The sequence below is a fragment of the Giraffa tippelskirchi genome, chromosome 8 (assembly GCF_054371585.1).
Source record: "Giraffa tippelskirchi isolate mGirTip1 chromosome 8, T2T-mGirTip1v1.2.pri, whole genome shotgun sequence".
Lineage (NCBI taxonomy): Eukaryota > Metazoa > Chordata > Mammalia > Artiodactyla > Giraffidae > Giraffa > Giraffa tippelskirchi.
The window spans coordinates 92,624,545-92,637,922 of NC_137282.1; the positions used below are offsets into that span (position 1 = coordinate 92,624,545).

A 13,378-nucleotide genomic window follows, 5' to 3' on the forward strand; every position below is an offset into this window, starting at 1 on the left:
CCATATATCAGTGCCTACTAGGTCCAAGGGCCTTTTCATGGGACAGTGGAGGGATGCAAGGATGAACCCATCCAGAGTTCAGTAAGAAAGAAAAGATAATGTACCCAACTAATAGAACGCATGGTTTCAACTTGAAGGTGACATTTAAGCTCAATGATAAGTAGGGTTAATGGAAGTAGGGGTGAGAAAAAGTGACATTTTAAAAAGATAAGAGCTAAGGTAGCAAAATAGAAAGTTGCCAGGATGTACAGGGAACAAAGACGGCTCCCATTGAGGAATTTAGGGGGCTGAAGGGGGTACAGGGAAATAAAATTTGTAAAGTCATGTCTTGGAAGCCTTGAATTTAAGAGAATTTGCATTTTAACAGAGAATGAGAACCCCCAAATAACTCAGAACTGTGATGACTGATCTAGAAAGACTAAGTTATAACGCAAAATCTGGGAGAAAAACATCTGATCACTCAACAACAAGCTCAAATTACAGAAAAAAAAAATTCTGTTACGGACATTTCAGATCAAATAACATTTCTGTGAAAGTTTTGTAGTATGTTCAATCACTGAAGCACATTTATATTTTAAAAGACAACCCAAAGCAGTGTGTCTCATAATTAAAAAAAAAAAAAAAGAAGAATCACAGAATCAACAGTCAACAGAGGTTTACCATTGATTTGCAATGTAGAAATATATATTTATTTTTCTAAGGTAGGATATTTGATCTTTCTCAAGAATTACAATGGTGACCAAGGCAGAGCAAAAGGAAAATAATGTTGAAAAGAATATAAGGACTTTTTTTTTTTAGTAATAAAAGAGCAAGGAAGGAACCTTCCTTTCAATGCCCCTGGTTGATTCCTAAGCTGTGAGTCTTAGTTTAACTGAAAAAGGTGAGAGTTAAGGGGAAATGACAGGAGAGGATGAGATGGTTAGATAGCATCAGTGACTTAATGAACATAAATTTGAGCAAACTCCAGGAGCTAGTGGATGAGAGGGAAGCCTGATGTGCTGCAGTTCATGCAGTCCCAAAGAGTCAGACATGACTGAGCAACTGAAAAACAACTACACGTAACCTTCTGGGTTTCGAGGATGATTTCAAGCGTCCATAAATTTAGATTTGTGTTGGTGGAACAAGTGTGTAATTAAGCAGGCCTGGATTTGAATACTGGTTATGTGACCCTGAATACATTCCTTAACCTCTCTAATTCATTTTCTTCATTTATGTATGAGAATAACACATATTTACCTTATAGGTAAGAACTGGAAAAAGCATAGGAAAGTACCTGGTGAATATTCAAGAAGTGATAGCTCATCAATAAAAACCTAACATGTATTAAGGTCCCTGTGTACCTATCACTGTAGTTTTCGATCCTTGGCAGATTTTCAAGAGGGGGAATGATTATACTTAGAAAGGTGACCAAGGAGCATCTCAAAGCATCTCCTCCTCCTTCTTTACCCACCACCTCTCTCTCTCTCTCTCTCTCTCTCTCTCACACACACACACACACACACTACCAGTTAAGAATTCTTCAAGCTTAACAAGCACCTTTTAAAAAGATACATGTCTGTTGGAGACAAAAGCCATACTCACACTTTAGTGTAATCAGTTCCTTGTTCAATGTAAAGTTGTTGAGTTCTGGAAGAAGAAGGCAATCTGAGTTAGGAACTTTGGGAGGGCACTCAGTATGATAGAAGGTGGCGAAAGGAGGTACAGAAAGGGCAAGGGAGAGGAGATGCCACCAAAAAAAAAAAACTGTTCTAATTTGCACTAGAGTTTTGGAGGGGACCTTTGTGTTCCCCCCACCCCCATGACAACCTTTGAAGAAGTTAATTGAGATCTGGGTATCAAGATCTGTGCCAAAGTCAGATTACGCCCTTTCATCCCAGTCTCACAGTTTAGGGTGGTAAGCTTCCCTTCCAATGCCTTACCCAATAACACAGGAGGGCGAATGAGGAAGATTTGTGCCCTCTGCCCTCCAACCCATCTTAACTCTCAAAAATTTGGTGGGTTTTTTCGATTCACTGGTCCTTTTAAGAGGCAGTTTCCACCTTTCAAACTCCCCCCGCCTCTCCTTCACCCCAAAATGTTAAGTGACTTAAGGATTTTCTTTCAAATGAATTCTGCAGCTGTTCAGTTAGGGTAAATCAGTCCTTCCTCCACTTCCCCAGTCCTGGGCGTTCAGCTCAGCTTTGACAATGAAGATCCGGTCCTAAACTGTTGAGACCCAACCCCTACCGTAAACATTTCACAGGCTGCTGAGCAACGGAAAGCTGAGTTCTCAGGACATCAGATCAAAGCAACTGAGAGGTCCATCCAGGGGTAAATTCCACAGATGGTTTCTTCTCTCTCTGGGATCAGTGTTCTAACATCTGGGTTAATCAGATAGTGCAGACTTGGTCAACTGAGCGCAGAAAGCAGCTGGGCACGTTACTCAGTCCAGATGCCCCATGACCAGACGTTCTTAAGAAACAGCTTCTGGACTGAGCAGCTCCGAAAAGCGTGCACCGTCTGAGTGCGGATAAGGCAGGAGCAAGGCGGGGCGTAGTTTGACCCTTGGTGCCAAGTCTACACTTTTCCAGAGTCCTTTTACTTTTCCATAAGTTATTACTTTTCCGTAACTAGAATGATCCATAGGGAGAAGGTGTAGCACACAGCTTAAAATATATATATATTTGCACTCACAACTCCCCAGATTCTTCACAAACAGAGGTGGAAGAAAAACCTTAGGAAGTCCAAGTTCAGCACTAATACCAAAGACTCGCCACCAAAGACTCCGTGTGCTTTCCTTAGGTGGTTTCTTCTTCGGGAAACACCTCCGGGCTTAGCGCGCCTGCGCACGCGTAAACTGTGGCCCCGCCTCCTCCTGGGGGACGTAAGCCGTGCGCCGGGAGGCGGGACGCGGGCTGCGCATGCGCCCTCGTTGCATCAGCCTCGGTCGGTACAGCAGCCGGAACCGCGGAGAGGAAGGTGTTCGCAGCGGTGTCTCTCGAGCCGATTTTGCGCGGCGCTCCTGGAGACTACGAAAAGGAAGGGCTAGCGTAAGTGCCCCACCCCCCAGCCGCTAGAGTCGGATATAACGTGTTTCCTTCTCGCGAGGCAGGTGCCGGTAGGAACCGGGCCCCGCCCCCTTCCCGGCCTAGGCTTTCTTTCCCTTCCCGACCCTTAGGTTCCTCTGGTTCTGGCAGTGAGCCCCCGCCAGGGTCATGAAGCTCGTGAGGAAGGACATTGAGAAAGACAATGCGGGCCAGGTGACCCTGGTTCCCGAGGAACCCGAGGACATGTGGCACACCTACAATCTGGTGCAGGTGGGCGACAGCCTCCGCGCGTCCACCATCCGCAAGGTGCAGACCGAGTCCTCCACCGGCAGCGTGGGGAGCAACCGGGTCCGCACGACCCTCACTCTCTGCGTGGAGGCCATCGACTTCGACTCCCAAGCCTGCCAGCTGCGGGTCAAGGGGACAAACATCCAGGAGAATGAGTACGTCAAGATGGGGGCTTACCACACCATCGAGCTGGAGCCCAACCGCCAGTTCACCCTGGCCAAAAAACAGTGGGACAGTGTGGTCCTGGAGCGCATCGAGCAAGCCTGTGACCCAGCCTGGAGCGCCGATGTGGCGGCTGTGGTCATGCAGGAAGGCCTCGCCCACATCTGCTTAGTCACTCCCAGCATGACCCTCACTCGGGCCAAGGTGGAAGTGAACATCCCTCGGAAACGGAAAGGCAACTGCTCGCAGCACGACCGGGCCTTGGAGCGGTTCTACGAACAGGTGGTCCAGGCCATCCAGCGCCACATACACTTCGATGTTGTAAAGTGCGTCCTAGTGGCCAGCCCAGGATTTGTGCGGGAGCAGTTCTGCGACTACATGTTTCAACAGGCAGTGAAGACCGACAACAAAGTGCTCCTGGAAAACCGGTCCAAATTCCTTCAGGTAAAACAGTCTTACCCAGGGATAATTAAGCATGGGCAGAGGGGTTTGCTTAAACTACTCCTAAAGGTTTAGAACTAACAATAGTACAAGAGGAAAAAAGGTTTAACTTGGCTGGGGTTGTGAATTGGATAATGCAGTGAAAAGAAACCTGTTAAGCAGCTAGAGATTTTATATAATAAACTTGGTTTAAATTCTTAAACATATAAAACCTTAGCAGTGTTTTTGGTTTGAGGTCATTGTGGGCAGTTTAACGGATACCCTGAGAGATTCTTTTATCTAACTTTTATGATTGTGATTCTAGGTACATGCCTCCTCTGGACACAAGTACTCCCTGAAAGAGGCTCTTTGTGACCCTACAGTAGCTAGCCGCCTTTCAGACACGAAAGCCGCTGGGGAAGTAAAGGCCTTGGATGACTTCTATAAAATGTTGCAACACGAACCGGACCGAGCATTTTATGGACTCAAGCAGGTGGAGAAGGCCAATGAGGCCATGGCAATTGACACATTGCTCATCAGCGATGAGCTCTTCAGGCACCAGGATGTAGCCACACGCAGCCGGTATGTGCGGCTGGTGGACAGCGTGAAAGAGAACGCAGGCACCGTTAGGATATTCTCTAGTCTTCACGTGTCTGGGGAACAGCTCAGCCAGTTGACTGGAATAGCTGCCATCCTCCGCTTCCCTGTCCCTGAACTCTCTGACCAAGAGAATGATTCCAGTTCTGAAGATGAATGATTGCAACTAATAATTGAGACAACCTGTGTCTCACTCCTTCACTGTTACATTTTCTCAGCATCCTGTGAAGAAAGCTGCTGTGAAAAATGGCACTTTGTGGTTCTTACAGGGATTTTTCATGTATTTGGTCACTCTAGGTGATTTGTGGTTGGCAGGACATGTTTTCAAACTGAACAATAAAAGGAAATAATTTCCATATATTATTAATTGGGGTAATTTTATTTTGGAATTATGAGTTATTCTCAGCTCTTAGAAACATTTTGTGTATTTAAAAAGAATGCGTATATATCCTTTGGGATGGAAAATAAAAATCCCATACAGCATGCTTTGAAGTAGTTTTCCTTAGGAAAAGCTTTTTAATATCTCATTATCTTCAGTTTACATTGTTTATTTTAATTTGGCACGGTGTATTCTTACACTTTGTTATATAATCCTTTTTCTTGCCATTTCCCCCATATTCCAATTTTTCTTAATTTTTAAATTTATTTGCTATTTTAAATGATTGCTTAGTAATTAGAAGACTTTCAAGAGGCTAAACTTAAAAAATGTATTTTTCTTAAGAAGCTTGTTAAACCAATTTTGTTAAAAGTAATAAGCTGGATTTTTCTTTGCTAGTTTAGAATAAATCGTATTTACTTTAGAGGAGCACCTGTTACTTTTAAAGCTTTGATCTGCTAAAGATTCTCAGGATAGTCTACTCAAGGTGCTTTTATTTTTAACATGAGGCTAAGTATGGGATTTGCTTATTAAGAGCTAATTAGTGGCAAACCTAGATATAGTGCACGGTCTGTACTTGAGTTTTTTGCTCTACCACACTATTTATGTATTTGAGAGGTTATCGTAGTTACAGTTAATGCTACCATGAATTTGTATGTGCATTTACATTCTTAATGGGAGGGTGAGAAAGCCTGTTCAGAAAGTTTGTCACGTCATTCTGCTTAGTTGCTCAGTCGTGTCCGACTCTGCAACCTCATGGAGCCCACCAGGCTCCTCTGTCCATGGGGGTTCTCCAGGCCAGAATACTGGAGCGGGTTGCCATGCCACCATCCAGGGATCCTCCCAACCCAGGGATCAAACCCACGTCTCTCACATTGCAGGCAGATTCTTTACTGTCTGAGCCACCAGGGAAGCCCGTCACATCATTAGTAAATGGCAGTTGATCTGTACTCCAGCTGTTTACTGTAATTAGGGACTTTCTGCAAATACCTGAGTTTAAAATATTTTCCATTATTTTTTATGTGCAACTTAAGAATTAAGGAGGGGGCTTTGAAATAAAATCACATCTTAACATTTTTCACATCTCAACTTAGTAAAATACTAGGAAAGACCTATGAACAAAGAGTGATAATTCAGTCAGTCTGTAACTCCAGGATCAGTGGTCCCTGCTTCAAATAAGGACACTAAGTAAAATTTGCTAGTACTTTCTGTGTCTTCTGAGCCTTTCTGCTGGTGTGCCAAGTTTGTATATTGTTTATAAAAAACTTCCTAACTGAACCTTTTTATCTGTAGTTAGCAGTTGTTGTTTAGTCGCTAAGTGGTGTCCGACTCTTGTGACCCTATAGACTGTAGCCCACCAGGCTCCACTGTCCATGGGATTTCCCAGGGAAAAATACTAGAGTGGGTTGCGTTTTCCTTTTCCAGGGGATCTTCCCCACCCAGGGATCAAACTCAGGTCTCCTGCATTGGCAGGTGGATTCTTTACCACTGAGCCACCAGGGAAGCCTGTAGTTAGGGATAGACACCTCCATATACTTTAAAAGCACATTTTAAAATATCTACTTCCTAGTCAAAGTGATTTAAATTGTCATTTCATTATAATTTTGTGGATATTTAAGATATAAAATGTATGTTATTAATAATTTGGTAGGAATATAAATATAAAGTCACTAAGATTCTTAATATTAGAACCTTATTGATAATGCGTTGTGTTTTCAGTCAGAATTTGGAGATTTGGGGCCTCTTGCTCATTATCTATCTAGTACAGGTTAGTCCTAGCTGTTAACCATGGTGATAGAAACCAGGGGAAAGAAAACCTTACGGTAAATCTAACTGATACATTTAAAATGTTAAATTCTCAAATTTAGCTTCATCTTAGCTTAAGTAAGTGAGTGAAGTTGTTCAGTTGTTTCCTACTCTTTCTGACCCCATGGACTGTAGTCTGCCAGGCTCCTCTGTGGGATTCTCCAGGCAAGAATACTGGAGTGGGTAGCCATTTCCTTCTCCAGAGGATCTTCCTGACCAGGGATCTTTGCAGGCAGACTCTTTACGATGTGAGCCACCAGGGAAGCCCAGGTGGGCTTGGGAACTCAGCTTGGAAACTGTGAAAACTCAAAACCCAGACTGGACCCCAGACTAAATAACTTTGCAGTCCTAGAAATGATAAGGGTATTTTTTTAATCATTATTAAAGCTCCCAGGTGATTTCCAATAGATAACAAGGCTGAGACCCTGGATTCAGGCTTTGCTGTTCAAAAGTGTGGTTTCCATGAACCAGCAGCATCCCCTGAGAGCTTGTTAGAAACTAGAATCCTGGACTCTACCCTAGACCTGTTGAATTGCAGCCTGTACATTAGCATCTCCAGTTGATTGCCATGTGTAATAAAAACTGACAAGTAGCTTATTCTCCCTGTGCCATTTAATCTCTGCCTAGGGTTGCCAGCCATAGAGAAAAAGATTTGAGTTTTAAGATCTTTCAGGAAAACTACCAATATTCAATTAAATTATCTATAAAACTAAATGAAAGCCTGTTTCTATGTCTAATTAAAGTATCTTTAAGAAAGTTACATTTTTTTACCAATACCATTATCAAGTATAAGTCTTCCTAGATATATAGGTGTAAATATCAAAATAGTGATAGGAGCATAATAAAATAAATTGGTTCAAATAATTATTTTTTACTGTTCTCTAAAAAATAAAATGAACCATAGGTCTTTGGAAAGCATATACAGCAGTTTAATTCTAGTTGCTATTCTGTAATAAGGAATGACTGTGGTAACAAATGAAAACACTGTCAATAACATACCTCAAATTAATACAATGTTGTACTATAAGGTTCCCGTTTATCCCCAGGTACTTGTTGTAAACAGATTGCTACCCTTGCTAGGCTCAATAAATGAGAAGTTTGCAGCTTGTTTTCTTTTGTTGCAGGTATGATGCATATCAAATTATATTTTGCTATTCCTGGTCTCCTGTTTATGTTAAATATTTTGTTAATTTTCTGTCTGTATTTCACTTTTCTTACTCCCTTATATTCAAGTTGAATTATTTTTCTCCCAGGTGCCACTAGAATAGCTTTGTGAAGCTAATTTTCTGTTACATCTGCTTATTTTCAGTCACTAATTAATGATGTTTTTTAATCCCTTTAACCAGATCTCTCAGCCTCACATACTCTTTAAGAGAAGTGATTCATAATTTCTGCAATTCCTATGTACTGGAACTGAAATTCTCTGTGTTGCTTAAAAAAAAAAAAAAAGTACACAGATGAAATGGTGTATATGGGAATTCCCCCGAAGTAGAAGCTGTTCTTTGGGAAAGTGTTGTTTCACTTTCAAATCGGATGGTTTTGCAAGCAAATAGTACTGGCTATTTGTGTTCAGTATCAAAATATGTTGAATTACATGTTGAAAACAGGTTTCTAAGGTGTATCTTAGGGTTTGAGGAGAGAGAAATCCTTTTGCTTGTGCCTAGAGCTTAGATATGGAGCAACCATACTTACATTACACCACTTTTAAAGGCAGTAATTTTATCCATTTTTTTAGTGCCTGTTTGGATCAAGTACTGAGCTGGATTTAGGAAAGAAACATAAATCACTGTTACAAAAGTAACTTGTAGAATGTTTAAGAGGACACACTGTTGTAAGAGGTGGCTTTTAGGAGGAATTTTACAGAGCCAGCATATTTGCTTAAAATAATATATCTGGAAAGATCAGGAAGAGGAGGCAGGCAGGGCAAATGTACTAATCACCTTTGACACCCCTCTCCCCGTGCCATGATAAAGGGTAGGTTTGACCATTAGAAACCATTGAAAAGTTTAAACAGGATGGCGTGACAAACTTTGCATTTCACAAATATCACTTACAACATCAAGAATGGGTTGGAGGCGACAAGATTGGAGGCAAGGGGACAGGTTAAGAGAACACTTACTAGAAAAATTTAACAGGAAAATGATGGCCTAAACAAGGCAGTGCAATGAATAGAAGTCACGAGGAGATACTAAGAGATAGGATCAGTGGGACGTGAAGATTGTTCCGAGTTATGGAAGGAGTATGGAAGGAGTCGAGTCTAGGAGTAAATCTCAGGTGTTTTTTTTTTCTTTCTTGAATGGTGGAAGACATGATGGCATAGTTCAGAGACAGGAAAACTAGGAAGAGAAGCTGGCTTGCAAGGAAAAACAGTAAGTTCAGTTTGGAATCTGGTTTGTAATGCCTATGGGACTCGTGGAATGCTTTTCTACCTCATCGCTATATGCTCGCTTACTCACTCCCTTCAGGTTTTTGTGCAAATATTAACTTAGTGACAAAAAAAAAAAAGAAAAAACCTTTTTTAAAAACTACCTTCTCAAAGATTCCCTTATCCTTCCTTGCCTTGAATTTTCTCTGTAATGCTTAAATTCACTTAGTTGCCTTGCTTATCATCTATCTAGAATATAAGCTCTAGGAGGGCAGAGATTATTGTCTGTTAGGTTCACTGCTATATCCCCAACGCTGAGAACAAACCCTGACCTAAAGTAGATGGTCAGAAAAAAAATTTGTATGAGTGAGTCAATCTCCTGAAGAAGGTTTCTTAGGTGATTGTGCATACAACTCTGAAGTTCAGGATAAAGTATTTGACTGTGGATAATAATACAAAAGATGTCAGCATATAAGCAGACCTGAAATAATGGACCAAAAAAAGAAAATTAACCTAGGAAGTTTTAATGAAACTAGAAATAAAAAAGGACCAAGCATCCAAGCATAGGGAAAGAGCAATATTTTAATCTCTTTAAACGCTACCTGACTCTGTTATCTGTATTATAATAAAGCACAGGTATTTATAGATTTCAACAATTAATATACCAGGTCATTATTTTTTCTTTTACACATCTCTCTAGTGTACTAGAGATATACATGTAGAATGGCTAAAGTGTTGATTTCATAGAAAGCTGAATTTTTAAAAGTTTTTAAGAAAAATTTCTAAGTTGGGGAGCAAAAGCCAAATTAATTTTGTATATGTATTTTTTTATTGGAGTATAATTGCTTTACAATGTTGTGTTAGTTTCTGCTGTACAACAAACTGAATCAGCTGTATGTAGACATATATTCCCTTCTTCTTAGACCTCCCTCCCACCCCACCCCCCATCCCACCCATCTGTGCGTGTGTTAGTAGCTCAGTCGTGCCAAACTCTTTGTGACCTCATGGACTGCAGCCCACCAGGCTCCTCTGTCCATGGGATTTTCCAGGCAAAGATACTGGAGTGGTTTGCCATGTCCTTCTCCAGGGGATCTTCCTGACCCAGGGATCGAACCTGGGTCTCATGTACTGCAGGCAGATTCTTCACCAACTGAGCTACCAGGGAAGCCCCACCCATCTAGTTCATCAAATTAGTGTATGAAAAGTTTGTTTTTAAAAAATAAATGTTAGAAGGTGATGATTGAATTTATTAAGGGATTTTTTTTTTTTCTGGATTCCCAGAGTACAGGAATTATTAGCAAGCTCTTTCCTTCAGGCCGAAAGGTTACTGCTATAGGGCCCTTATTGTTTAGTCACTAAGTGGTGTCTGACTCTTTGCAACCCTGTGGACTGCAGCACACCAGGCTTCCCTGTCCTTCACTATCCTCTGGAGTTTGTGTATCTTTGATTTCCCTCACCACTTCTTTTATTCCCTGAAGAACCACAAGTGTCAAAATTGTGACATAAATTTTGCAAAGTTTTTTTATATCTGTTTTAAAAGTTGATTTTGATCAGCCCATAATTTTGTTGATACACATTTTTCAGTAAATGAGCTCCAAATTAGTGAAAAGAATTTAAAATGGGGATGTAAAAAGCAATTAAAAAAATAAATTTCAGATAAAGTTTTTAAAGCCCTAAATAGTTTTCTTTAAATTAATGTCAGCATATTTAAACTTTGTGCTGTAATTCAGTTTTTATAATTTAATAGATTTAGTCGTTTTGAAAAGTGCTATTCAAGATTCTTAATGTGTTTTGTGTTTTACTGATGAATTCTCAGTGTAGAAGTTCAGTATAAAAGTGTTATGGAAAAGTCAAAATGATTTCTAATGGAGTTGAGATGCAAATATAATATTTTTGTATATCACGGTTGCCTTACTTAGAAAAAATTCAAAGTCAGCAGTGCATCTCATTAAGACATTGGAGAACAAAATCTCTAGTAATGGTCTAGAACAACTTGAGCAAGAATTCTTCCTTTTTAGGGAATGTGTGTTCTTTGTAGATTTCCCAAGTATACTAATTGAAAGATAGCCCATTTATTTTGCAGTATTTAATTTCTCTATCTTAAGAAACATGTTAGTATATTCTGTTGTAGTAAATAACACTGGGAATGAAACTGGAATATTGTGAATTCATTCATTTAAATTTAGGAGAAGTGAATGTGTTTCCTCAAGGAAAATCCACTTTTGTGTGCAACTCTTTAGTTGCATACAAATTTGACACTAACACTTTTACTTTTGACAGGGACTATTTTAATTCTATCACAACTGACGTCGATGTAGGAATTTTCTATATGCCAGTTGCTTAAGATCATGACATTTATGATAAATTGTAGGGATTTGGATTCCCCGTCTTCTTTCAAGTTTCCTTTCCTTCACCCCTTAACATTTCCCACATTTTTTAGAATGCCTATTTTTCTATAACATAGGAGATATAGAGGACTAAGAGCTCATTTCAATTTAGGCTGCCACATTTGGTTTGAAAACACCCAATACTGAGGCAAGGCAGTATCTGCCAGACAGCAAATACAGGAGAACAATGTCTTTGCAGCCACATTGCCTGGCCGTGCACGGGGCTGGTGCCACTGTCACAGCTCCAAGAATGGACAACCTGTTAAAATAAAAGTCACCATGTGCTTATGAAAGCCCAGACCTATGGAAAGTGCTTTAAAAGGAATTATTTAGATCTTTGAAGATTACTGGGAGAAAGGCTTTGTCATTACTATTTTCAGATAAGAAAACTGAAGTCGTTGTTCAGTCACTAAGTTGTGTCCAACTCTGCAACCCCATGGACTGCAGCATGCCAGGCTTCCCTGTCCTTCATTATCTCCCAGAGTTTACTCAAATTCATTTCCATTGAGTCAGTGATGCCATCCAACCATCTCATCCTCTGTTGCCCTGAAGTTAAAAGAGGTTAAATAACTTGTCCAAAATCACATAGCCAGTAGCTGTGGTAAGGTGCCCAGTAAAGCAACTCCCTAAAAAAATATAAGAATGGTAGTCCATTCCTCAGTTTTCTGTTTGGAGTAGGTCAAATGCATGTAGAGATAAAAAAAAATGATAGCACTAAATTTTATAATTGGTCAAAGTTTGTACAATCATTTTGTACGTTTTTTATTTACCTACCACTTATTTTTCACCTCTCATGAAAAGTCAGAACTCAATCGTATGGCATTCTAATCTGGAATATAGTTGAGGATTAGAAAGTATACAGAAACTGTTACAAGTCTACATGTTAAACCAAGCCTCACAAACTCAGCATCTGTGTATTATTTCACATTTAGTTGTAGCAAGCTTGTTTTTTAAAAAGTGTTAAGCATACTATGTTAATATGTATGCATTATTCTTAACATAGTAGCACCTTAAGCAGCAGAAATTATGCTACTCTTGCGTATGTAAAGATGAATTAAGAAATGTGTCCATGCCTTTAATCAGCAAATTAGAAATGACCGCAAGTGGCCAAACTGACAGGGAGGTGACTGTGGTGAGAAATGACAGCTCAGGTGGATCCCAGATTGCCATCAAAAGAAAAAATCCAGGGCTTAGAGGCTTTCACAGGGGCCTGAGGACATTACTGTGTTATAATAACTATTGTACATATTGAGGAAAGGACTGAATTCTATTCAGTGCATTACATTCAGAAGTCAAGGAAATATAATGTCTTTCAAAATTGTTGTCCTCCAAAATCATTAAAAGATAGTCAAAGAAGTCTTCATCCATCTGCCATACTTAGAATCGCATTTCCAGATAGCCAGAGTTTTACCATAATAGTCTTAATGAGAAAACTTAAATAATTGTTGAAAGATGAATACTTGTTAAGGAAAAAAATTCCAATAGATTTTAGTTGTAAAATTTATTCAGAGGTAAAAAGTTCTCTGAGTTCAAGTCTAAGTTCCAGAAGTTGTATGTCTGGAATTTTTCATCAAGTCCTAGTGTAAACATCAACTAGAACTTTTTGTTTGAAACCAGTGTGAAAAATTGCTGTGTGGATATAAAACATTTTAATCTTGGGTTTCAACTGATTGATCCCATGACCATAATTAAGATTTTTTTCTTCTTCTCCAAGTGTATTGTTGACAGTGGTAGAAGCCACTTTTTTTCTTGTGGGGAGGGGATCAAATAGAGAAGAGGAAGATTGAAAATACATTGCAGTGCATGACTGAATCATTTTGAATCACAAAAGGTTAATCAATGCTGTATGGAAACTTGTATATCATCTGATCTACCTCATTTCATGATAGGGATGTAAACTGAGACAGCTGAGGCCTATAGAGGGTTGATAACTTGCTCAAATTCCCACAGA

General features: G+C 39.9%; 2 protein-coding genes and 1 long non-coding RNA gene across 6 annotated transcripts in view; 2 read left to right on the forward strand and 1 right to left on the reverse strand.

Moving 5' to 3' along the window:
• LOC145516525 (uncharacterized) overlaps positions 1-2,805 on the reverse strand; it is a 365,062-nt gene extending 362,257 nt beyond the window's left edge. The window contains exons 1-2 of the long non-coding RNA XR_014061441.1: positions 2,674-2,805; positions 1,582-1,626 (exon numbers count right to left, since the gene is read on the reverse strand). This is a non-coding gene — a long non-coding RNA (uncharacterized LOC145516525). The remainder of the gene's footprint in view (positions 1-1,581; positions 1,627-2,673) is intronic.
• ITGA1 (integrin subunit alpha 1) overlaps positions 1-13,378 on the forward strand; it is a 154,706-nt gene that overhangs the window by 10,835 nt on the left and 130,493 nt on the right. For 2 of the 3 annotated variants that reach the window (XM_081517741.1, XM_081517740.1), the window contains exon 1: positions 2,929-3,029. The exons of the other annotated variant lie outside the window; for it this stretch is intronic. The gene's annotated coding sequence lies outside the window, so the exon portion shown is untranslated. Of the gene's footprint in view, positions 1-2,928; positions 3,030-13,378 lie in introns of those variants that run through there. 3 annotated transcript variants of the gene reach the window in all.
• PELO (pelota mRNA surveillance and ribosome rescue factor) lies at positions 2,929-4,851 on the forward strand. Of its 2 annotated transcripts, XM_081517746.1 has the most exons (3): positions 2,929-3,029; positions 3,158-3,920; positions 4,222-4,851. In XM_081517746.1, exons 2-3 carry the CDS (start codon positions 3,195-3,197, stop codon positions 4,651-4,653), a joined length of 1,158 nt encoding a protein of 385 aa, XP_081373872.1. In that variant the 5' UTR covers positions 2,929-3,029; positions 3,158-3,194; the 3' UTR covers positions 4,654-4,851. The 2 variants fall into 2 exon arrangements, with proteins under 2 accessions (XP_081373872.1, XP_081373871.1); XM_081517745.1 differs by having other exon boundaries at positions 2,929-3,920.

Excerpts from the sequence above, each read along its gene's own strand:
- PELO (XM_081517745.1), top strand. The coding sequence starts at position 3,195 with ATGAAGCTCGTGAGGAAGGACATTGAGAAAGACAATGCGGGCCAGGTG. Across the intron at positions 3,921-4,221 it reads ACCGGTCCAAATTCCTTCAG|GTACATGCCTCCTCTGGACA; the intron begins GTAAAACAGTCT and ends TTGTGATTCTAG.